The sequence below is a fragment of the Centruroides sculpturatus genome, unplaced genomic scaffold (genome assembly GCF_000671375.1).
Source record: "Centruroides sculpturatus isolate CEXI.00-Female unplaced genomic scaffold, Cexi_2.0 scaffold923, whole genome shotgun sequence".
Classification (NCBI taxonomy): Eukaryota; Metazoa; Arthropoda; class Arachnida; order Scorpiones; family Buthidae; genus Centruroides; species Centruroides sculpturatus.
Window position 1 is genome coordinate 20,180 of NW_019385201.1, and position 26,767 is coordinate 46,946.

Genomic DNA, 26,767 nt, shown 5'->3' on the forward strand with positions numbered 1-26,767 from the left:
TTTCTTGTAAAGTATTCTTAGGAAAACCATACTTACATGTCTGTCACAAATTCTTTTTAATCCAGGTTTCTATTAGTAATTAGGAAAGAGTGAATAAGTGCTTTTTTTTATCAAACTTCAAAAAAAATATTAATTTTATAAGAAATAGAAATTGTGAGATTGCGTGATGCTAATTGATACGATAAAGTTAGCAATTAGGAATTCTTCACAGGTTTATTTTAGAACATTTTTCCATTAGTATTTTACGAATTCGGATCTGGTTTACATAATCAAAGAATTATCATTAGTTGTTTAATTAAATATTTGATTAAACTATCGTTGGTTGGATTTAGTGGAAAAGAAACGATGAAATTATTTTTGAAAAGATATTTTTACCGTTTTCTCGGCGTCAGAGCAAAACATATTCGTTGGATGAGACTTTATATTTTGGAATAAATTCTAAATAGACCGGAATGTGTTTTTTAACATTTATTTGCGATTTTATAAGGATGCGAAACGAACTTCCGTTAAGACCAGGAAGGTCACGACCGACCTTTCTCTGAAATATCCGACACCCACGAGTAGAAGTGGGGTAGGCCCTTACGGTCGATAAATTCATCCTGGTTCCGAGAGATTAGTAAAAGTATCGAACGGGATGAGTCAAATTACCAGTTTCTACGAACTGGTCAAAGCCGTAAAACAAAATAACGGGTTCGTATATTAATTTAATTGATCGAATCTTTATTTTCTAATAAATATATATGGTTGTCACTTTTTTTTTTTATTATACATACATATAAATAAAATTATATACATATATATATATATATATATATGTATTTTTTTACAGCATCGATTCCCTGAGTGAGCAAGAGATAGAAGTGAGTCTTTTTGAAATCATTTTGTCTCTTATTGTATTTGTAAATTATTATCGAATAATAATTGTAAAATTAAATTGAACGCGCCAAAAGTATCTCTCAACTAAATTTTACCGTTGACCTGTTTATTTATTTATTAATTTGCTGTAATAAAATTAAATCTACCAGTTCGACTTTAATTTGGCATCGCCGCGTTTTGAGGAAAAAATATATATATTAAAATTTAATATAACCTATTTTGTTAGGTACAGAAATAGCCGTATGATTTTTGTTTTCTCATGAAACAATTAATATTTTGTCGAATGAAGATTAAAACATTTTTGTATCAAGGTCCAAATGTATTGACATCTAGTAGAATGACGTCACGATTAGGCAAATTTCATTACGGTATCGTTTGCGTTGTTAAAATTTCTTTTTTCGATTTTTTCTTGTAAAGTGTTGTAATATAAAATTGGCCACTCTTTTTGTTCCTAAAGAAAATTATTAATTTTTTTTACGTTTCCTAATCGAAAAACGATCTTCAGAAACGTCATTATAAAATTAGTATTTTTAATACAATTTTATTTCGAATTAAGAAAGTGTAAAAAGTGGATTAGGATAAATATTTAAATAATACTTCGTTTTTACGAAACGAATTTCGTCGCACGTCGACCAAAAGATTTGATTTGATCCTCTGACATTCGGTGTTCTTTTTCTTGCAACGTAGAGTTCTAGAGAAGTATTCGATCGAAATAATTTTTATAAGTGAAAGTCGGTTTCAATAAGCGCTCTTTGACGTTGCCCATTTTTAAAACCTTCCACCACTGCAAATATCTGACAAAATTTTCACTATTCTAATACAATATTTTCTTTTCCGTAATTTGAATACCGTGTTATGTCATCTTCGAAATAACTTTGATTAACGGATAAGGTGCTAATTTGATAGTTGATATATTTTTTGGTCGGAGTGTTTTAGTGTTAAGTGGCTTTGACAAATCCTGCATTTTATTACTTTTTAAACTGTAGAGTCTAACTTAGATGTGAGTTTATTTAAACGTGGCCACCTTCCCCTAATCTGCATTATGTCTATTAACTTTCTGGATGTTTTCCTTAGCTTGTTTCTGAAGTTTACAGCATCCATTTGTTTTTCTCCATTCTGGCAATTTGGTTCTGATCTTCCTGTTAAAAATGAGCTTTGCTGGGAAGGTTCCAGTTGTCCAATTAGGAGTTATTCTGCATACACATAGAAATGTTAGGAGTGCATCTTCCTTATTTATTCCTTTTAATCTAGCAGCCCTGAAGACTTTTAGAAAGAGAGAATTTAATCATTCTACTTGGCCATTAGCTTGCAGTCAATAATCGTGAGTCTTATTATAATTCCCAGAAATTCCTTTTCCATTCCAAATTCTGATGATCTAAACTGACTTCCATTATAACATGTAATTGTTAGTGGCTAGCCATAAGTACAGAAAACAAAATGTAGCCAATTAGCAACTTTCTGTGCAATTATAGAAGAGAGAAATGCTAACTCAATCCATTTGGAATAGTAGTCTACCAAAACAGGGTGGAACAATTCAAAAAGAGCTGAAAAAATCTAAGGCTAGATGTTGCCAAGCTGTTATAGGTTCACCCATAGAATTTTCATTTTAGCTGGCATGCTCGACAATCTGCAACTAGTTTTTTGACATGAATATGTTTTTAAATTTGGTCAATATACTGGACTGAATTTAAAGACCAAACTACAAAACCTCCAGATTGTGCTTGTATTTCATAAACTATAAATTATAATCTAATGATTTAAATTTTGTTGGATAGAGGGTTTATATCCATATCTAAAATGGGGATAGGGGTTGTGCAGCAGTGAGAGAGGAGGAGTAGAATTTGCATTTGAACACTGAAAATAGTGATGCCACATGGCATTTTGGGCAGTGTAATTTTGGATTGTGAAAAGATAGAACATTGAAATTTATGTCAGTTTATAGAGAATAACAGGATCTGCAATATTATTTAGCAATAATAGCCAATAGAATAAAATTTGTAAATTGAATGTTATCAAGCTTCTACATTTGCTTCTAATCTGAGGACTTATCACACCTTTTGGAGAATGTTTTCAATTGGACATCAAGAGACTTTTTTAACTGTTCTACTTTATTAAATATGCATTTTTGACAGTTTTGTCCCTCTTTAGTTTTAAATTAGATACTTTTCAGGTTAAAAGTTCTTTTACAATACTTTTACAATTACATTACTTTTTTAAAAAAAAGAAAAACTGTAATTATAGGACATGTGTGTATATATACAAAATTTTTGATTTTGCTACACTGTATAAGAATACACTCACATTTGGTGAAGATTATACATTAAATAAACATTTTTTCTCTTTTTATTTTTATTTCATTCATTTTTATTGGGTTTGAATTCTCCCGAGACCTTTTCTAAGGATATCTTAGATCTATAAATATAATTTCTAAAATATTATTAAATTGGCTTTTTTATTTCTTAATAAAATTAAATTTTAAAACTTACTCATTCTACAAGGGAAATTTTAACTTTTAGTTTTTATTTATAGAATTTTTCCTATAAATATATATATTGTAGTATGTTCTAAACACATGTATTTGTTTTTAATTTATCATTTAAGACCTACTCACATTTTTTCTTTTACAATAATTTATTGATTTTATTATCTTTTATTAGTAAAATATATATTTCTTCTTTATATGTATATTCTAAAAAATTTAAAAATTATATTATTTCTCTCTTAAGAATTCCCTTTTAAAAAATTGACTTGGAATGTGTTAACTTTGAAACATTAAATGATGAAATAAGAAAAAAATAACAATATTATAGTCACAATTCATTGGCTGTTCCTCTAGTAACACAGACGGATTCACAACTTACCCAATTGTGGTTGTGCCCCTGTATACAATCCACTCTTTCTTAAAAACTCTCTCTCAGTTCCAGACAACTACAATTCTTTTGACACTATATTTCCTGAATCAGGCAAGTTTCCAAAGAAGATTTGACAAAGTGGGCAAGAGAATATTCTAAAATCCCATTTTCTGAATGAATAGTATGAAGATATATCCTATGATCAAATCCAAGAGAAACCTCTCATAAATGAATCATTCAAGTGCAGACATATCAGTTTTTTTTTTTAAATCTTTAAAGTCTTGAGAATTTTTAAAAAAGTGAATCTCAATTCTTGAGAATCCAAAAAGTTTGGGAAAACACCATCCCTAGTCTCAATATACAACCCAAGGATGTGCAAATATTTATACTTACAATATACAGTACATGTACATGCTGAGGAATGATGGCAGGAAATTTTATTCAAATTTTCATTTTGATAATTAAACTATTAAGTTTCTGTAAGAGCACAAAACTTTGCTAGTACAGTCGACCCCCCTATAATACTGTTGATTATTCCATTTTATATGAATTCCATCTTGTACGAGTCACTTAGATTTTACAAATACATGTGCCAGGCTGTGAATGGCACACGTATTTGTAAAATCTTACCTCTCAAGATGACATGTACAGTACAAAGCAAAGTTTGAAAGAAGTAAATGGTAATAGAATGAGACCAAATAGGGGAGTATATTTAACTGAAAAGTAGCAGTGGATCAAAGCAAAAAGGATGTACTGTACAAACAATTTATTACTCTGTTATGTGCCCATAACATTATTTTAAATTTTAATTAAATATTTTAAATTAAAATGGTTGTCATAATTATTTTTGCTAACTAGTATTGGAGAATCTGTCAAAGAAACATTTCATGATGAAGTGACATCTTTTGCAAACAGTTGCCATAAGTTTGCAACACCCAAATTCTGTTACAAGACCCCAAATGGTGATGTAACTCATAGTTTGAGAAGCCTTGCTATAGATAATATAGTCTATCTTCAACTTTGATTCTTTAAAAATTGTTTGTTACTATGCAATGCTCTGATCAATGTTGGCAGTCTCTGCATAATCTCGCCAATTACAAAATATGACTGACTTTGTAGATGCATTTTGAAATAATCCATAAATTTATGTTTTCTTTGCTTAATACTTCTGAAAACATGACATATAATATTGCTTTTAACAAATTTTTTGTCAAACTTGTGGAGAAGCTCTTCATGAGATAATGAATTTAAATTCATAATTTTAAAGGTTTCAAAAATTATTTTATTTCCTCTCCTACAAAAGCAATAAACACTTTTTCTCAACATTGCCACCATTCTTGAATTGTTCAAATAATAGGAGAATTTTCTTTCTAATTTTTCCAACAACTTCTCTTGTTTTTCCTACCCAAGAAAATTTCTTTATTGATGATAAAAGCAATTGTAAAGCCATCATGTACAGTACCTGGTATGACATCAGTAAAAAGTGTAAATCCTCATTGCAATTATGAAGCAGTTCCAATAACAGAAAGACTAAGTTAGTTAATACATATTGTTATTACATCATGGCTTAAGGAGGATTCTTTCAACTTTCTATTGATTATCCTTATACAAAGGGAATATCTTGGTATTCTCCAAATTGTAATGACATCTGCTGTTCACTACAGTGGCAATTTTCAAAAGAGAACCTATTTTTCATACATTATAATAATTATTATTATTTAAATATCCAGAATAAAATTCATTTTATTTGCACATTATATTGGCACAGGCACATTAATTTTATTTAAGGAAAAATTAAAGAAAAATTTTGATGGTTAAAGGTCACTGGGGTGGGGAGATAGAGGAGGGGTCATGTCATATCTAGATAGGTTGAACTTAATGATTTTATTTGTTTATAACATTACAATTTTTTTTTATCTTTATCTTCAAAATTAAAGCTTTTTGCCATTTTATGATAATTAATTAAAAATATATAAAAAACTAGCAGATGAGCCCAGTGTTGCTCGGACAAAAGGTAACAATAGCAAAGATTAAGATTATTAGATCAGATTATAGCTGATCTTACTTGTTTTCACTGAGTGCAAGAATTAGGTCCCCCCATCTTCCAAGACTTAACCCCCTTGCAAGTTTCCAATTTTTGATATTAATGTAATTAAACATAAAAAATATTAAAACTGGAAAAAAACGAAAGAAATGCGTTAATTTTGAAGAAAAAGCTTCAAACTTTATTTTCCATTGTCTCGTCTTTCTGCGAAATTTGACACTGATGAGTCATTATGTTTACAGCTGGATGACCTTGAGAACCTCTGGTGTCAGATTTCCCGGGACATTCTCATAGACGTCTCGGGAGGACACGGGTTTAAAGTAGGGTGAATACTAGCTGGCGGTATATTTTTAAATATTTTAAAAAAATTAAAATTTTATTGCGATTTCCGACCCCTCGATTTAATTAAACTTATATATAATAAAATATATTAATTAAAAAAATTAAAAAATTATTGGAGGTCGTTTTTGACATCAGAAACTAGCTTTAAATAACTTTACCGAAGTAAAATCCGTGAACGATTTTACTTTAGAACGATTAATTAAATTTGATAAAAAAAGTCACATTAAAAAACAATTAACGTTAATCGCGCAACATTAAAGGTTGATTAAAATCGCGATAAAATTTTTTCGCACGGGTAAAAATTTTTAAAAAAAATTTTGAGACCTAAAAAACATCCAAAAATTGAAAAAAAAATTTTTTCAGGGCCCAAATGCCCGAGTTTTATGTAACGCTATGTAACTTGCCCGAGTTATCTCGGGTTGAAACTTTTTTATGATAATAGAAATACAAAAATCAGTCATGCAGTTTTAATAAAAATACATAAAAGAGATTAAAAATGTCTTCACTTTTGCTATGTCCAATCATCAGGAACAAAAGTCTTCCACAGCAGAGATAATCTTTCTTTAGAGGCTACACCTCTGTAAAAAACATGCAAAACAGACTAAAAGTTCTCCAGTGACAATCACAGAACAATTAAAAATACAATATTTTTGTTTGATTCTGATGAAACCGTGTTGTTGTTATTAAGCTGTTTCTTTGCAGACACACTAAGGTGACATATATCAACACTTGGCAACTTATTGACTATTTATTCAGTTGGGACGCCTTTTACATTACGCGTTTCGGGCATTGGCCCCTCTTCNAAGTTGCCAAGTGTTGATATATGTCACCTTAGTGTGTCTGCAAAGAAACAGGAAAAAAAATACAATATTTCTTTTGTATTTTTTAGTCTCTTTCACATATTTTTATAAAGTGTAAATTCATCAACCCTTTTTTACAACAGAATGCAGTTTTATTTTCAATAAGTACAAGAAACAAAATCTCTTATTACACAACCAACTGGACAAGCACAGAACACAATAGCATATCAGGAACATGTGTCTCCAAGCTAGTCCTATTGATGAGTCAACTAAAGGAGCCCTGAGTAGTTCAGGTTGGTTCATAAAAGAGTTGAACTCAGCGTAAAGGAGGAGAAGACAGATGGGAAAATACATGAAAAGATACATATTTTTCAAGTAAAAAGTTTCAAATACAAATACATTAAAAATAATATTTAGACAGTACTTCAAGAAATGTAGGGGACTAGCTTAGTCTCACTAGTCCATTCTCAGCATTCTACTGGTTCACTACATCTTGGCCCAGCAGAACACTAGATATTGGTATTAACTGAGTAGAGTACATTTCCAACACTCAAATAATAATATAATATTCAATAAATAAATATCAATTAAAATATTTATTTAGAAAACATAATATTAATTTAATAATAATTATTTTTTTTATTTTTGCAGGCAAAATTTAATAGTTTATCTTTAGCTTTCAAAACAGATAAATTTACTTTGTCCAAAAGATTAGAGTTGCATCAGAGACAAAGAGATATTGCTGAAAAAAATGTTGAGACTGAGTTGAATGCATTGAAAACATTGCTTTCTGTAAGTAAATTTAATGTTAAATTTTATTATTTAAATTTTAATTAAATTACAGTTTATTTATATTGATTATAAAGTTTTAATGTGCTATATAATTATAAATTAAGGAATTAGGTCATCATTGTTATGAAGGAGAATCAAAAGAATTAATTTCTAAAATGCAAAATCATATTGATATCATTGAACAGTCAACTTCCAGAATATCTTGTCGTTCAGAAATTTTTGGAGCTGTACAACAGGTAATATCTAATAATGATTTTTATAATATATAATACTTGAAAAATTTTTAATTACAAAAAATAGTAAAAAATATTTCAATGACACTTTTAGTTTAATGCAAAATGTTAAAAGCAAAACATAACTTCTGAGTATTTTTCATCTTCAAGATTTGTTGAATAGTAAAGTTCCAGACATCAACTTGCAAAACAAAATTTCTACTTTATATAAATTTGAACATATATAAAGTATAACATTATTCCAATAGCATTAATAGAATGCAAAAAACACACACACATACAATATGTGTATAATTTTTTTAAAAAAGGCACCGTGTGTGTGTGTGTGTGTATATACGCACACAGTATATTATGTTATATATATATAACATAATATACTGTGTATATATACACATAATATAACATAACATAATATAGCATTATATATATATATATATATATAATGCTATATTATGTTATGTTATATTATGTATATTATGTTATATATATATACTGTACCTTTTTCAAAAAAGTTACTGCTGGTACACATACTGTATATGGTGTGAGATGTGAAAGGAATTTCATTAACCCACTAAGACAAACATCCAATGACTAAACACACAGTAGATGTGAGAAACATTTATTTATTTATGTGTGATATAACTTTATACAGGCTCAATCAAGGATGCCAACTCTAGGACGGTTGCTCTGTCAGTAACTTTAAACCTGTTTGTTGGCAAAACAATTACCAAATTAATAAATGACCATAACACACCAAATTGCGATAATACTAACTTATACTCTCATCCCCAAGAAGGAAAAATTAAGGAGATTAGAAAGTTCTAGAAGGTACAAAGAATGGGAAAATGTAAGAACAGAAAGATAAAAACAGACATATGGCACACAGCTACAATGGTAACTGAATATATATATATATATATGTGTATATGCAGTAAAACTTGTGTAAACCAGAATTGTATGGTACCAAATATTTTTTTGTCATTTGGCAGATGTTTGTTTTGAACAGGTTTCAGATCTTTTCCTTTTTTTTATCTTTAAACTACAACAGATAAATGTTACTTGGTTGTGTTTGTATTTTATAGTGAAATCACTTACATATATAAAGAAATTTTATTACTAGGATTGATTCAAATTAATTCCAAAATGATTCCAACTAAAGATAGGAGTATTTGAATGAAAGAATTGGGAACTGTTTTATTGCAAAAAGTTCTTGTTGTTCCCAGGAACTTGTGCTAGGTATTCAAATGAGCTCACACAATGGCAAACAAGCCAATTCTGGTTGTTATGTCAAACAAACAGTAGTGTCTTGCATCAGAAATTCTAATCTCATGACAGTAATCAATTTATTTTGTGATATGACTTTATGAAGAATTTTAATACTCTGATTAATCATTTACATCAATCTCTAATTACCAACATGTTAATCAATTTCTTTTCAAATACTTGGAACTAATTAGTTACTAATTATTCTATACAAGTCAAATTGTGCTGCTCAAAGTCAAAGAGCTTTATCTCCATAAAAATTTAACATGTTGTGAACTTGTCATCATACTGAATTAGTATCCTTTTTTTGATTCTGTAATTATTACAGAACATATTTTCACATGGAATATTGGGGGGCAGTGTCAATGAAAAATACTAATTTGGCATGATGACAAGTTCATAACTTGATTTTAAATTTTTTTGAAGATAAAACCTTTTTTCTTTGGACAATAGAATTGGTGTCACCTTTTTTTATTGTTTACATGAATTACATTCATTGCTTGTTCTAAAGAACTTGATTCTAGGAGACTAATCTAATTCTTGAAAAATTCTTGATTCTTAAAAGTATTCAATTCTACTCCTGGTTAATATCATACTAACCAGGGGCTTATATTAACAAAAACATGTCTGTTGTGTTTCTTTTACGAACTGGGCAAAAAGTCCATAAAAATTTTTAAGCATTCCTAAAATATGGAAGAATTATCAGAATGAAATGCAGTTTTTCATGGTAGGTATTGTCGGCATGGAGACGTTTTTGTTGATGGGAAAAAATATGTTCCAAAAGTCACTGCTAGGTAGCATTCTTCTATTTTTTTATGAATGTTTAAAGTTTTTACAGACTTTTTGCTCACCCTATATTTATTTTAAAATATGCACCAGCACAGAACAGTAATTTTAAGTTAACAAATCATTCCTGGAATACAGTTTGTTGTTTATGCTTTGCAATGACTAATACTTAGAGAGGCAGCTTTACTTATTTGTCTACAAATAGAATTTTAATTTTCCACTTTATTTGGGTTATGTTGTTTTTTGTATCCAAAACCATTTTTCTGCATTGGAAAGGTTTCCAGCTTATAGTAAAATTTAACATAGAAAATTGCTTTATTCCAAAGAAAGTTTTGTTTCTGTTGTATTCAAATTTTGCTTTGGAAGGCTTTATTGTACATAATATATATATATATATATACATACACTGACAGGTAAAAACTTGTAGCATCCTGAGAATGTTTGTGTTTGTTTACTCAAGGTCACACTTATGTACTGTACTGTACTGTATATGATCATTACTTGCGTGCAGGATCAGCCCATGAGTTTTTGCACACTAGCACACCAGGCAGATTTCAATCTTGGCTCTCTCCCCTTTTACTTATTAAATGCCTTGTGCATTGAGTCACCTGCACACCTACATGCAACAGCTCTGGATGTATATATAATATGTCTAATTAAAATAATTGATAAATATTTTCCTTTAACTGATGCTGGCTGTGGCACTCCTAAAGTTTTCAGCCCTAGGTGACTGCTTAATATGCCTATAGCTCAGGCTGGTTTTGCTTGCATGAATGCAGAAACTACTCTCAATCACTAGTGCACTCTAGAGCAACGGTCGGCAATTGGTGGTTCATGATGTAATTTTAATGGTCTGCAAAGAATTCAGACATTATTTAAATTTCTAATTTATTTAAATTATTATTTAAAATGGATAAAAAATATAACTAAAGCTAGTAAAAAAAAAGTACGACAAAAATAAAAAATTTTGAATATTTATTAATAGTTATAGTAATGGTGTGCGCAACTGGTTTGTGCAGAAATGTTATACTCTTGAAAGTATAATTTTCAAATTGTCTTATTTTATTTCTTTGTCTATGGTTTCCACCTCACTTCATCTGGCAACGGCACTGAATACAACGAAGAGTAAAACTGTTATTTCAGTATTTAATCCATTCAGATATATGTGGCTGTATATCATTTGCTTTTTATGCAATCATATGAATCATCTCATTGTATAAACATACAATTAAGGTAAAGTACTCAATAATTCATAATTAAGGTAAAGTACTCAATAATTCCCAGTGATTCATTTAATCTTTCTAATATACGTTTATGTACTTCTTTAACCCTTTTAAAGCCATGACGTAAAGATGACAGTTTTAATGTTATTTATAATTTAGGATATCCTAAATTTTGATTATCGATATCCTAATTATGATATCGATTATTGAGAAATGAGAATTAAAAATAATGGCATTGAGGAAAAGCTTGATAGCAAAATATCAAAATTTTATAATACAACGGTAGAAACATGTTCTTGTTCATTTTGGAATTCTTTTAGGGCACCATGTCATCATATTCTTATGATAAGAAAATATAATAATTTGGACATATTTTCAAAAATTTGCTTTCATGCAAGATATATTATTTCAATTGAAAATGCACTAAGTATAGATACAGGTGATGTAAATGTATACATTGATGATCATATTAATGATGAAATTTTTACTGATGATTTTGATTGTCCCAACAAAATATTATCGGATAGGGAAAAATTTAATATGACACTGGCGATAACTAAAAATATTGCAGATGTTTTTCTAATTATGGAATGCAAACCTTCAATAAATATGTAGAGGAATTAAAAGTAATAGAAAGCAAAGCAAGAAGTGGAATTTCTCTTTTTGAACATGAGATTAGTAGGCTTAGTACAATTGAACCAGAAGAATCTGAAGAACAAATTTGGTCTAATAATGAGCCCTGTTCAAATCAATCAAATAAAAACTTAAAATTCAAAACTAAAATTAAATCCAAAGGACATCTGAAGAGAAAGACTAAGCAGACTACCTTTTACAAAAAGAAAATTAAAATACAGAATAAAAATAATATATTTATTTTACTTTATTGGTATACCTATCAATCTAATGTAAATTTCATTACCTATATTTCACTGATTTAATGCTACTTCATAGTTTATTGATTACTTTATTGAACAACATTGTAACTGAACTATAATAAATAAAACTATAATTATTTATAATTGCATAGTTATTATCAAAATATTAATTGTAATAGCAGTGCATACAGTCAGTATCTGGCTGGAATATAGGAATATACAGTCAGTATGTATAAATAGCCATGGCCTTAAAATTATACATCACATTTTTAATATATTTAAGCAATCAAAATTATTAGGAATATATTATTTTTGTATGGTTCTAGGATCAAAAAATTAAAATGGATGAAGAGAAGCAATTGACAATTTTACATTTTTTTCACAATGCTTCAGGTAAACATGAGTTAGTTGAAGAATCACAAGGGCCCTCACAGATTCCATCATCATCAAGCACCAGCTAGAAAGAAGATAAAACTGAACATCAAGAAAACAAAAAATTTAAAGTTTTAAGACAATATGATCATGATTATTTGAAATATGGTTTTTTACAAGAACCTAGAACTGAACTTGATCCACGACTGTTTTGTGTCATATGTTCTATGAGTTTATCCAATGAAGCCATGAAACCATCAAAACTTACCAGACACCTGACTAAACATCCAGATTTAGCTAGTAAGTCAATCAAACATTTTCAGAGATTACATGATAATTTACAAAAGTAAATATATCCTTTAAATACACTGGTGGAAATTGAAAGTGTTACACCCAGATGGAATTGGTGGAAATTCGCAAAACTTGGTAAACATGTACAGTACAGGAGCATACCCAGAAGAAATAAACACAAAATGAAATGAATTACACAAGTTTTATTGCTGTTTGGTACATGTTTCAGTAAGTGGTATTCCCACCTTGAGCATGGAAACACTCTTGGATCCTTGCAGGCATTGAATCAATAAATGCTTGAATGTCTTATTGACATTCAAGCATTTATTGCTCCATCTCTCCATGCCTGCATAGCTTGTACAGTCAGTTGTTGTACAGTGTGCACTGGATGGCTATGAGATGTAATCTGTCTACTCATGGCATTCCAGACATGCTGTATAGGGGATAAATCTGGAGACTGGGCGGTCCAATCCATGATTGTAACACTTTGCAAGGCCTGTCTTGTGATGGCAGCAGCATGAGGATAGGCATAACCTTTTTGGAAGATACCATTTTGGATGGTGTTCATGAAAGGTATGACTACTGGATGAATCACCCTGTCCACATACTGGCAGGCAGTCATTGTGCCTTCAACAATCACCAACTCAGTCCTGCTGTCGTAACTGATTGCCTCCCAAACCATGACACCAGGAGTTGGACCTGAGTGCCACTCTGAAATTACAGCAGGGTGGACTCTTTCTCCAGCATGCCGGCGGACATGTCGCTAATTATCACATTGGCCTAAACAGAATCGGGATTCATCACTAAACACAACTGTACACCATTCATGTGTCCAATTACAACTAGCAGCACACCACGTTAGCTGTTGTTGGCGATGATCTCTGGTTAAGGGAACTCATTGCATGGGAGTCCGAGATCTCAGCCCAGCATCAAGCAATTGGTTTACAATTGTCCATGGGGTGATTCTTGCAGTAACTACTGCTCGGATCTGTGCTGCCGTCACCCATCTGTCAGCAACTGCCATCCGCATAATATGGCGGTCTTCGTGTGGTATCGTCCTTCTGTGTGGACCTGTGCCAGGTCTGTGAGTACTGGACCCTTCCTGCATCCACCTTGTGACCACTCTTTGTACTGACATTGCAATACGGCCAGTCCTTCAGGCAATTTCATGATATGATGCTCCCATTTCTGACATGCCAATTATTCGACCTCTTTCAAAGTCAAACATTTGGGTGTACAGAGTTCTCACTCGTTGATATGGCATAGCTGGTCACCAACAACCTGTGGACCAAAAAAAGTCATGTTTCCTAACACAGTTCACAACTTATAAACTAAGCACTATAGCAATTTTGCATAACAAATGTCTCCATAATTTCCATATCACTGTATGTACTTCATTTAATTTTTGATCATTCATTCATTCATTCATTCATTTTTATTTACTTTGTACTGTCAAGTACAGTACATTCCTGGCCCCGCATGGAGCATTACTAGGAGATAAACAATACAAATACGTTACAATATACAGTAGAGCATTGATTACCCGACTCAATTGGGGACTCAGGTTGGTAGGATAACTGAAAAAATCGGATAATCGAAAAGAATAAAAAAATACATTATTAGTATAGTATATTAGCATATTAGTATATCCCATGTAATTAGTATATCGTTATTAACATACTTCATGTTGAATTTTCATCGATGTTAAGCCTAACAAAATTTTTTTTTAAATAATAATAATAGCTATTGTATCGTTAAAAGATATTTTTAAATTATTTTATTGCTCACAAAACAAACAACCACTTATAATTAGAAAATTAAATCTCGTTTAAATACTGGCCTCCCTTTCATGGTTGAGCCAATGTTGTCAGCTAAAACACGCAAAAATTTAACAAAAACAATATTAAAGTAGCCAAGACATAGCCGAATATTGTAGTGCCACATCACTAGCAAACAATTGAAATTTACCGATTAGAACGGTCGGTTAATTGATGTGACGGTTAATTGGGGGTCGGATAATTGATGCTCTATTGTATATTCGTAGAGAAAATTAAATAACATTAAGTTCTAGTAATGGTAAATAAAAAATAAAAATAAATAGATAAAATTGTTGAGGGACATTGATAGGACGATCACAATTTAACTATTAACATTTACATAGATATAGAGTTATTATAAATTTCGTGATTAATATATATTTACTTAATAAATATCTTGGTTATTGAGTACTTATAGATTAAGAAGGTGAACAGAAATAACTGTTTCAGGTCTCAAGAACATAATTCTCAGCCTAAGCAGTTAGAACTTGGATTGATGTATGTTTTTGCCGCTTCAAGATGGAATGAAGTTGGGCAACAACACATTCCTTAAGCATGGTATCTTGAGCAGAGTATTATTAAAAAGCAAATTATAGGTAACACATCACCTCTGTAGCGCAGGACGATTTGAATGCATGTCTGAGATATCACAAGATACCATTGGCACAGCACTTCCAGGCACTAAATACACAGATATGATAACAATCAATGCACAGGGTACGGCACATGAAGAAGAACATCATCCCAAGTAGAGAAAATGTGTAGAAGTTTTCTTTTTACAAGCACTTCTATTAGAACAACATCATTGAAAGATGGTTCACACATAATCAGACAATGATGATCAGAACCCTTGTTGTATATCACATATAGTAGTATTGCTTTCAGGATGCAAACTATTGAGAGTAGTGCAAACTCTGCAGATATTATTCAATAAGGCACAATACTTAACTATAGCATGTAGCCTTATTCTTGAGTACAATTTCACAGTAGTTCCATTAGTACAGTATATTCAAGGCACTGCGATTAGGACAATGAACGCCAAGGATTTTTGATGCATAGGAAAGCAGAGCACTTCCATCAGGACAACACTGCTGAAAGATGGTTCACAGATACCAGTTAATAATGATCAAAACATAACTGGACGAAGATTGGCACTAGTGATTTGCTCCTTATTTCCAAATCACACTCCCTGTGAGTTGGAAATATTATTCTCTAAAGATATAAAGTGTATAGTTGGCAAATGCACAAGGTGAATCAATTTGAAGAACACAAATTTTCACAGAAAATATGGAACATGTCCAGAAACACAATCATTCAATTGAAATATTATCATTCAGACACATCTTAGACAAGTTGATGAGATTGCACATGTAGTTTTAATGTTATATTATTTGATATGTTATTTTAGAGATACTTTTAGCAAGTCTGGTGAAGGCATTATAAACTTCAAAAGATGTCCATATGTCTGATAATTGGCAGGGCCAGTTAATTCCTAGTTGATTTAGTAATAATTTTAGCTCTAGTCGTTCACGATCAAATAGTATGCAATCATAAAAATAATGTTTGGAACAATCTGTCACAAGACAAGTAGGACATTGATCAGAGTTTCTATCAGTGAACCTAACAAGATATGAAGCATATTTGCCATGATTTGTGAACAGCTGCGTGGCGTAGTAGGTGGGTGAATACCACTGTATCATGAAAAATTTACGGAGGTCAGGAATGTATTCATGAGTGATATGATAATCATTGCAATCCCATTCAATTTGCCATAAATGAAGAGCATGTTCCCAAAGTATACAGTGCAAGGTATGTTGACTGTATTTATTATAAGTAATAGGAGCAGTGATATCATTAGCTGCAGATTCTGCCAAGCAATCAGCCTTTTTGTTGCCTAACGTTCTCTGATGCACTCTGATCCATGTGATAGCAAAAGTACAGTTGGAAAACCTCATAAGATGTCTGATTTACTCTGCAAGTGGATGTAGCTTTGAGTTGTTAATTAAATTGCAAGTGGATAAAGCATCAGTGTGGATATGAACTGAAATATTATTATAATTACTGTTTATCCAGTCAATGCTCATTTTAATAGCGAAAAGTTTCGCCTGAAACACTGTGCAGTGGTCATCTGATTGTATATTTTGCAATCTTGCCTGAAGACAACAAAACTACACCCCACTGAATCGTTAATTCTTGAGCCATCAGAATATATATCCACATCAGCATAGTTATTGCTTTCAAAAGTGTAATTTAAGGGAATACCGGGGGGAGAGGTGTCACAGTAAGGAGAGTTCCATTCAATGTTATTGTGTAATATCGTTCTAGAGTATGTCATAATATTTTCACCCCATTTGGCTTGTTGCAATTTCTCTTTCATCATAACTGTTAGGTCTATTAGTAGTTTTTTCACAATAACTTGTAAGGATTGATTGCTTGCAGTTCGAAATGCCTTGGTTATAAGTAGAAGGGCACATCTTTGCGATGAGACTAGTTTCCTTTTAGTATGTACCTTATGAGTGGCTCATCCCCAAGTTCCACATGCATATGTAATTATAGGAATATATATACTGTCATAAATAATGGACATTGCATCTGCAGATAGTCCCCAGTCTCTTCTGGCTACTTTTGCAAAAGCTCGAAGTATAAATCCTGTACGGTTAGAGATATATTTCACATATTTATCCCACGAGAATCGGAAGTCAAGTATAACATGCAGGTATTTGAGAGTTTTTTCAACTTTGATTGTGTTGTTATTCATTTTAAGCTGTGGTGGTCTGAGGTAAAGGATGTGTTTACCTGGTTTGTTGAAAACAATACCTCTGGTCTTTAGAGGATTGAAGTTAAGTTTGTGTTTATTTCCCATGTGTAAATCTGCTGTAATAGGTTGTTGCTTTTGTACTAAAGGTCAGACCTTGACTGACCTCCTAGCAGCATTATGACGTCGTCAGCATAAGCAAAGGAATCTGTTTGTCCGAGGGTTTCTTTAAGGAAGGCATCAAAAGTGATATTCCAAAGCAAGGGTCCACAGACAGACCCTGCGGGCAGCCTCTTGTAATGATTTTATTCACCTGATGCTGTCCATACTGTATAGTTGCAGTACGGTCATTTAAATAATCCTGAAATAGTTGTAGGATGTTACGAGGTCATTTTAACTTTCACAATTGATGTGTAATAAATGGCCACCAAACAGAGTCAAATGCTTTAGATATGTCTAAGCTCACTCCAAGAACATATTTATTGCCATCAAGTAAATGTTTAACTGTATTAACCATAGATTTAATTGCGTCCTCGGCCAATCGTTGTGGCCGAAAGCTGTACTGTTTATTGCTTAGGCATTTATTATGCTCAACATGCCAGTTGAGCCTGTTGGTCATCAACCATTTGAGTATCTTACCCAATACGGGTAGAAGGAAATTGATCTCGCATCACTTGAAGAGCCTGGTTTTGGGAGAGGGACAATCCGTGCGTGTTTCCATGCATGAGGAAAAATTGCATGGTGTAGATAGGCATTATATAAATTAAATAAGTGTTGCAGAATTAGAGCCTACAGATTGAGTGCAATTTCATTAGTAATTTCGTCAGGGCCTGGAACTTTGCCTTTTTTGAGATAACAGAAGGCATGTTGAATTTCCTCATACTTGAATTGTGGATGTCTATTGTATCATCTAAATTGCTAAATTCAGCACGAATAGAATGTTGCCAGTCTGTGTCACCCTCTGGATTGTCATCAGGACAGAAGGCATCCAGTTGGGCTGTTAATGTTTGGATAAGAGTACATGGGTTAGAATCTTCAGTACTTAGGTCCGTTATAATTTTTGTTTTTCACAGTTTATTGCTGCACATTTTTGTTATAAATCCCCATGGGTTCTTAGATGTATTAGTACAAAATTTGCACCAGCTGCACGTTTTCTCAGCTTTTATTGTTTCTTTGTAGAGTTTTTGACTACAGAGATAGGCCTCTTTATGTGCAGCTCGTGCAGCATTATCCCTGCAAAGATTTGCAAATGTTTCCAAATCTGGATGAATACATAAAAGAAAAAGACATCAACTGACAGATAATAGGTCTTGTTCAACAGCACTTGCAGTCACTCAAAGAGTCTTTTGAACATTATTATCGAAAAGAAGAAGATCCCAGAAATAGAAATATGTGGATAGTAAACACATTTTTTTCAAATATTGAGGAAAGCAATTTAAATGTGAAAGAAAAAGAAAGTTTAATCGAATTATCGTCAGATGATAGTCTCAAACTTCAATTCAACTTATCTTCAAGAAGATCATTTTTGGCTTTCTGTAAAAAGCAAATATCCAATATTGAGTGAAAAAGCCTTAAAACTTTTGACTCTATTCACAATGACCTACTTGGGTGAAAAAACATTCTCAACTGTAACAGCTATTAAAAACAAGTATCATGCTTGGCTTGAAATAGAACCTCCTTTACGTGTTGCAGAGCCAAGGATTAGTAAAATAATTTTAAAGCAAGAGCAGCAAATGTCATACTAATTTTTAATATATATTACTATTATTTATTACTATTTTGTGTTTGTGTTACCGTCAAATAAATGCAATTAAAATTATTAATATAAATAAACATATATATGTGAACCATACTCAATGCTCATAAAAATTTGTATCTTTAAAAATTATGTTAGTGGTCCATGAAATTTTAAAATTCTGAATTTAGTGGTCCACAATATCTAAAAGGTTGCCGACCTCTACTGTAGAGTATTATTCCATCCTCCAAGTGATCCTATCACAACACTACTGGAGTTGTTCATGCCAGTGTAAGTGGAAGTCTGGTCAGAGACACATTCCCATAGTCCTGCTGCAACTAAATGATTCATGTAAGGTTGCCGACTTTTAGGGGCACTACATTAATTGCGCATCAGGAAAACCTAGGGGATAATCGTATGTGGGTGGTGGTGGTGGTAGGAGACAAAGATGACAAGTGTCTTACATGAAACCATTTATTTTTGACATAAGGTTAACTTACATAATATCAAGAACTATAACTAGAATGTTGGATTTCCGATGAGGCATGTTGCTGGTGGAGGGGGCCCTGGGGCCCCTCCACCAGCAACATGCCTCGTATTTTACTCCGTTATGGCCCTTCCCTCTGACATCTTTGAACCTAAACAGTCCACCAGATGTTCTTATGGCCATTTACCCCCTAATGCGTTCGTTCTTAACAGTTGTCCCTTTTGTCATTAACCCTCCCTATTCTCGATTGTTTCTACCCGACACTTGTTCGCGAGCATCTCGACAAAGCTCTCTCTCTCTGTCGGCATTCCCCTCTGCTGTTTATCATCGCGTCGTATTTGTCTTACAATACATAAGAAAGTTTTCATCCCATCTGGGTTCTGTCATTAACACACCCTCTTAACCTCTTAACAATGGTTCATATTGATACTCCTGGTTCCACTTTTGCTCTGATATGTACTGAAGATGCTGTGAAATCTCCTACAACTGTTCTTACAATGCATTGATTTTGATATGCATGTGTAGTATATGGCAACTTAGAACTTGATTACAGGTGTGGGAATATTCAATTAACCACAAGTTGCCAACATCAAAACACACCACTAACACATCACATCAACATGCAGCAATCTTCCAATATGCTCACCCAGCCTCTCAAATGTGTACAATACACTCCCTTTCAAACAGCTATAATTGCACAAAAGGAGCATATGCACTTGTCCTGGCATGACAATTGATTGTATTACTGTTACATAAAAGTTACACCTTGTTAAATCTTCTTGTACCACATGTTAATGATATGCACAGATAGCACAATAATTTGAGTGGTACAATATCACATGATGACCAATAGCCTTGATAATTAAATCAGAAATTCTATCACTTGTCAGCATGAAGAAATTGTATCCATGCCTATATTTACATCTTTCAGTGTTGTAATTTTTTTCCTGTTTGTTTCCATTCAATTTTGAAAACAGTTCTAATCTTTTATGAAATATGATACTTCAACTACCCACTTTCATTTTAGAAATAATAAGGAATTCTCTTACAAAGAAAGTTTATAAGATCTGATAGTTTTAGCAGAATATGGAATAATTCTTCTGCAATAAACTTTGTGCTGTAATAAATTTGTTTCTATTTATAGAAAGCAATTGTAAAAGAAAAGGAAAAATTGTAAAAGAGAAAAGGATATATTAAAAAAAGAAGGAAAAAAAAAACAGCTTTGCACAACACAAACTAGATATTTAACTAAAATTTGGAAGTTTTTTCCTGGCATAGTAATCAATGGATTCATGAATTTAGTAAGTCAATCAACAAATGCCCCAAATTTCTGATTGGTAAAGAGCAAGCAAAAACAGAGAGACAATTACCTGGAGAATGAATACATTCATCGATTAATCTTATTTTGACTCCTGATTGTGATTTTACTACATACTCATATTAAGGAGGTTGTTCAAAATAGAAACGTTTTAATAACGTTTTAAGCAGGAAACTATTCCTTGTCGTGTATTCATAATACTAACAAGCAAAGAATTAATTGAGGAACCAAATTGTTTTCAAACTTAACTGGTTATAAAATTATAGAGACACTTTTGAACACGAGTTCAAATTTAATTTGAGGAATTAATTATTTTATAAATTGATTACCATATATATTTAATTTATCATTCAAGGAATTTTTTTCTTTGTTGAATTGAACTCTTATTCAATTGATCTCATCAAATTCACTCAATATATAAAATCATTGCATGATGTCTTTTTTCATAAATATGTATAACATTTATTCTTTCAAAATTGAAGTAGACTAGACTCTTGCTAATCTGCCTGTGGCGAACGCCGCCCTTCACATCTGTACCCTTAACGGTTGTAAAAGATAAGTAATTACCCCCTGGCATATGAGTCATCACTTCCGGGAATAAATTCGAACTCACTACACAAAGACGGTCGAAAACCAGTTGTCCTTTGTTAGCCGCGTCGTCGAGACATGTGCTGTACCTAGTACGCGAGAAGAACAATAAAAGTTTAGTTTTTGTTACGATCTCGTCTCGTTCGTTTCTTCCACTCANAAGTGCCTATAGAATTTACATATATTTGTCTTCATAATAGGTTATCTTAAGGTAGGTTTGTTCTTCCATGGCATCTTCTACCATCAACAGCATAATGTGTTTCTAAATTTTCTAAAAATTAATTTTTCAAGCTGTTTTCAAATTTACATAAGCCACTATTTCCTCCAACAAAAGTATGAGGTAGTCTTATCACACAGTAAAAGACATGATGCTAATTAAAATTAATTATTCAGTGATTAAACATCCTATAAATACTTTTAAACAGTAATTTGTTTGTTTACCTTTGCTGGTAACCCTCAATGTTAAATGTATCTGCCATTTTTTCAACAAATTTCCCATGAGTCAATGCGCGACATTCACCGAGTCACGTGATGTTGTGAATGAGCGCCGCAAGGTCTTTTACTTGGACTTACATGTAAACCATGTACTTCTGTTTGCCGTACAAGTTTAACTTTTGTACTTGCGCATCAACCTCTCTATTATCGAGTAAAAGAAAACTTTCAAATTTTAACAAATATGTTAACACAACAGCCATTAAATATAAAACTGTAGAATTGTTCAGAACAAACTTGTTAAAGAGAAACTTCTAATTATAAGATTTTTAAAATAAACTCATAACAGCTGTGAAAGTTTGAAAGTTATGCAACTCTCATTGCTAGTTTTTTACACTACGATTTGATGTGGACGAAAAAAATTCAATCCTGTTTTTTACTGTTTATTTTGATCCAACATGTCTCAATAAATTTGCCCTTTTAAATCTCCATTTGATTTTAATTCTAAGAAAATATTCATATTTCATATCCTAAAAAACTAATTTTTTTTAAATTTAGAATTTGCATTTAAAGCTGCTATACACAGCCAATTTTTAAGATTTGACATTTGTACAATTCCAATTTCTTCCAATAAAAAACCAATCTTAGTATGCTATCTGGTGTTAAAAGCGTCAGTATTTTGATGTTTAATTGAATAGGTGAAATAAAAAGTAAATGTATGCAGACACGAATTTACTGCTAAGTTACAATTGTCCTTTCTGTGATTAACTACATTGAAATATTTTGTTTAAACACATTGTATAATATAAATCAATATATCAAATAATATATTAATGATTTATCATCATGTTTTTATTTGATTAAGATCTGGAACCAATCTCCATTTTACAATAGTTATCTTTTTTGCATGGACTTTTTTTTGAAAGGAATTTTTTTTTGAAAACATATCAACCACATAAAAAATACTATTAGAATAGAAGTGTATATTTCTGGGTACTTGTGCAGTTTAGGGGGTACAGCAGTTTGAGAGGTTTCCTTCCATAAAATTAAATCGATTCTAGACTAATTTGACTCGATCATTTCCAAACACAATTTTTTGGGAATATTCCACATAAAATATGCTATAAACAAAACATAAAATTGTAGGAATACTTACAGTATGTGCACTGTTTGAAGATGCCATTGCTTAAGCTCATTTTCGTTGCAGAGCAGCACACTGGAAAGCAGACACATACAAAGCATGTCATGTGACATTTTGGGGACATTTGGTCAGGTGACTACTCGCTCGTCTTGGCCATGCCTCGCATCTCTTGACGTGTTTCCTGATAATTTAATAATAATAAAAATATAATGAATGACTATATGATACAATAACAGGTAAAACCACTCACTAACGACAATAATTTTATCATATATTTTATGATGATAAATAGTCAGATACATCATGTCTTCTTGATCAGGCATGGCCAACATACGGCCTGCAGGCCAGATTTGGCCCATCTAATGAATTTATGTGGCCCGCACTCAATCTTTCAATATTAGGTATTGAAGTCTGAATAGCTCTATGAAAAATTCTGATGCGTAGAGAAAAAAAATCACTAACTCACTGTGCATGTAGAGTTAACCCTCCATTTCCATTACAAATCTTTTAAGTACAGCATAGTGTTGCTAAAGCATGATAATGTGAAAAATTTATCTGTAATCTCTATGTACAATTTAGTCTCTACAGGGTGACACCACAATGAGATCTTGCACCACCTCAAAATCTTCCTAGGGCAGCCCTGGTTCAGCCCATGGAAAAGTTCTGTTTCCAATTCGGCCCAGGGGCAAAAACTGTTGGCCATCCCTGGTCTTCATGTAAATAAATAAAACTAAATTTTGCTTAAGACATGAAAGAGATTAGGCAATTTAAAAGCAGAAAAGAATTATTAGTTATTTATGGAAATATCATACATATGTTGATTTTAATCCATATTTAAATGGAATGATGTTTTAATATTTCTATTAATGATGCTTCCAAAGTTCAGCAAATTTTTCTGCAAGAAGAGTATGTTATCACATGACATCATAGATTATGTCATGTGACCAAATGGCCCCAAGAAATGTCATGTGACACGTCTTGTACATGTCCACCTTCCAACGTGCCACTCTGCGATGAAAATGAGCTTAAACAATGGTGTCTTTGAATGGTGCACTCTAGGTATTTCTTCAATTTTTTGTTTATAGCATATTTTATATGGATTATTCCCAAAAAATTATACGTGTTTGAAAATGATCAAGTCAAATAAGTCTAGAATCAATTAATTTTATGGGGAAAAACCTCTCAAACTGCTGTGCCCCCTAAGCTGCCTATTTCAGATATTAACACCTTTTAAGTACTTGATAAGTATATAAATAATGGCACAATTACATTTCTGAATCAGATAGTTGGGATCTTAACAGAGCTGTAGACAATATCCACAGGAGCAAAAAAGTGAAAGGAAATATACCTCTATACGTGACATACATTTAGAGGTATGTTTCCTTCATGACATATAGTCTTCCAAAATCAGCTTATTTCTAGGACATACATAATCAGAAGTCATGTTGTTCTGCTAAGACTATCATGTTTAACTATTTAGCCCGCACGACTATGCAAGCTTTGAGTAGTCCACTTGACTGTTCTCGAAGTATTTGATTTTATGTAGTTTTAGATGTGGGAGCTTTGCCGCCCAAACAGGCTGGCTCACATCACTCACACTGAAGCACATGATCATGTGGCGAACGCCGCCTTTCACATCTGTATCCTTAACGGTTGTACAGACAAGCAATTACCCCCGGGCATATGAGTCACCACTTCCTGGAATAAATTCGAACTCACTACACAAAGACGGTCGAAAACCAGTTGTCCTTTGTTAGCTGCGTCGTCGAGACATGTGTTGTACCTAGTACGCGAGAAGAACAATAAAAGTTTAGTTTTGTTACGATCTCGTCTCATTCGTTTCTTCCACTCACAGCGACCAGAGATAAAAGCAACCACCACGCCAAAACCACATTGGTGAGCCGGACTTAGAACATATTTCGACAAAGAACTACCATTGGAACCTTCATCAGGTACGTCGTTTACTACCTTTTCTCAAGACCTCAGTCGTCAGATCATGGCCGAGATTGGAGCTGTAAAAATCCCTCCATACAACTTTTCCGACCCAGCCTTATGGTTCCACATGTGCGAAAGCACATTTGCGCTGGGATCGCCAAAGCCGATCACGGAAAGTGCCACAAAGTTCAACTACGTAGTGGCCCATTTACCACCGGAAGTCGCATCAACGGTTAGAGACATTATTATTTCTCCGGACCGTACAGACCCGTACGGTCACATAAAGGTGGAACTTATTAAACGATCCGGCGAATCGTCTCAACAGGAGCTACGAAAACTATTGGCCGGAGAACAGCTAGGAGATCGCAAACCCTCCGAACTACTACGTGTTCTAAAGCGTCGGGCGGAAAATTTTCAAATCCCGGACGCAGTTATACTAGAATTATTCATACAACACCTTCCGACTTCCGTCCAATCCATCCTAGCCGCCATTACCCCACTCGACGTAGACAAAGCAGCGGAGGTAGCGGACCGCGTGGTGGAAGTAACCCCCGCAACGATAGCTTCAGTGTTGCAACCCGAGGAACCCGATACCGTAACCAACAAAATACTAATCGAAATAGATAAACTTAACAAGCGAATCGATCAACTAACGCAGGCACGTCGGGATCGCAGTGACCATTTTTCTCGACGCTCCCGCAGCAGTTCAGGACATCGCAACAATTCAACTCGCCGCAGTATCAACAACTACTGCTGGTACCACAACCGTTTTGGCGCAAAGGCACAAAAATGTACTCCTCTGTGTAGTTCTCCAACAAACGAGAACGGCGAAGCGTAGAGGCGACATGCACTTTGCCGGAACAATCTCGTCGCCTGTTCATCCTAGACAAGAGAACGAACATAAACTTTCTCGTCGACACAGGTTCCGACGTATCAATATTTCCAGCCTCCTCGTCTCAAATGACCTTGATGGCAGCAAACACAACTGCAATTCATGTCTACGACCAACAAACATTGACACTCGATTTTGGGTTAAAGAAAATTTTTCGCTGGAAATTCCTAATTGGCAACGTGTCAACGGCAATAATAGGCGCAGATTTCTTGTATCATTTCCACCTGGTACCAAATCTTAGACGCAAGTGTCTCACAGACGTCCAGACCAAGGTGAACTCTCCAGGCAAATTATTAGAAACCTTCATCCACTCTATTAAGATAACGACCAACGACTCCATATATCATAAGATATTGGAAGAATTTCCTGAGATCACCAGACCTCCACGTCCAAACCAACCCGTAAAACACAACGTTGTACATCATATAGAAACGATTGGTCCACCCGTAACGGCGAAACCACGTCGCCTAGCACCCGATGGACTTAAAATCGCTAAGGCCGAATTCGATAAGATGATAGCTCTCGGCCATATGTGAACATAAAAAAGCAATTACGCATCACCACTCCACATGGTCACCAAGAAAAACAGTTCGGATTGGCGACCCGTGGGAGATTATCGTGCTTTAAACGCACAAACCATAAAGGACAGATACGGAGTTCCAAACATCGCAGATTTCACATCGGAACTGCACGGAACACAAATCTTCTCTCACATAGACTTAATCAAGGCCTATCATCAGATACCCATCTACCCACCGCACGTGCACAAAACAGCTATAATGACACAGTTTGGTCTTTTCGAGAGCACCAGGATGCAATTCGGATTGTGCTACGCATCCGCAACATTTCAACGTTTCATCGACGAAGTAACCAGAGGACTCTCCTTCGCATATGCTTTCGTCGATGACAAACTAATAG

The 26,767-nt window shown here is 33.1% G+C and overlaps 2 protein-coding genes across 2 annotated transcripts; both read left to right on the plus strand.

Annotated features, from left to right (window-relative positions):
- The first annotated feature begins 443 nt into the window (after positions 1-443).
- Positions 444-7,975, plus strand: LOC111636071 (lymphoid-restricted membrane protein-like). Its single transcript, XM_023381232.1, has 4 exons — positions 444-690; positions 830-860; positions 7,566-7,706; positions 7,811-7,975. Exons 1-4 carry the CDS (start codon positions 635-637, stop codon positions 7,973-7,975), a joined length of 393 nt encoding a protein of 130 aa, XP_023237000.1. The 5' UTR covers positions 444-634.
- Positions 7,976-22,901: 14,926 nt separating this feature from the next.
- LOC111636075 lies at positions 22,902-25,918 on the plus strand. The gene has a single exon (XM_023381240.1). The coding sequence runs from the start codon at positions 25,019-25,021 to the stop codon at positions 25,793-25,795; it is 777 nt and encodes a 258-aa protein (XP_023237008.1). The 5' UTR covers positions 22,902-25,018; the 3' UTR covers positions 25,796-25,918.
- Positions 25,919-26,767: the final 849 nt, after the last annotated feature.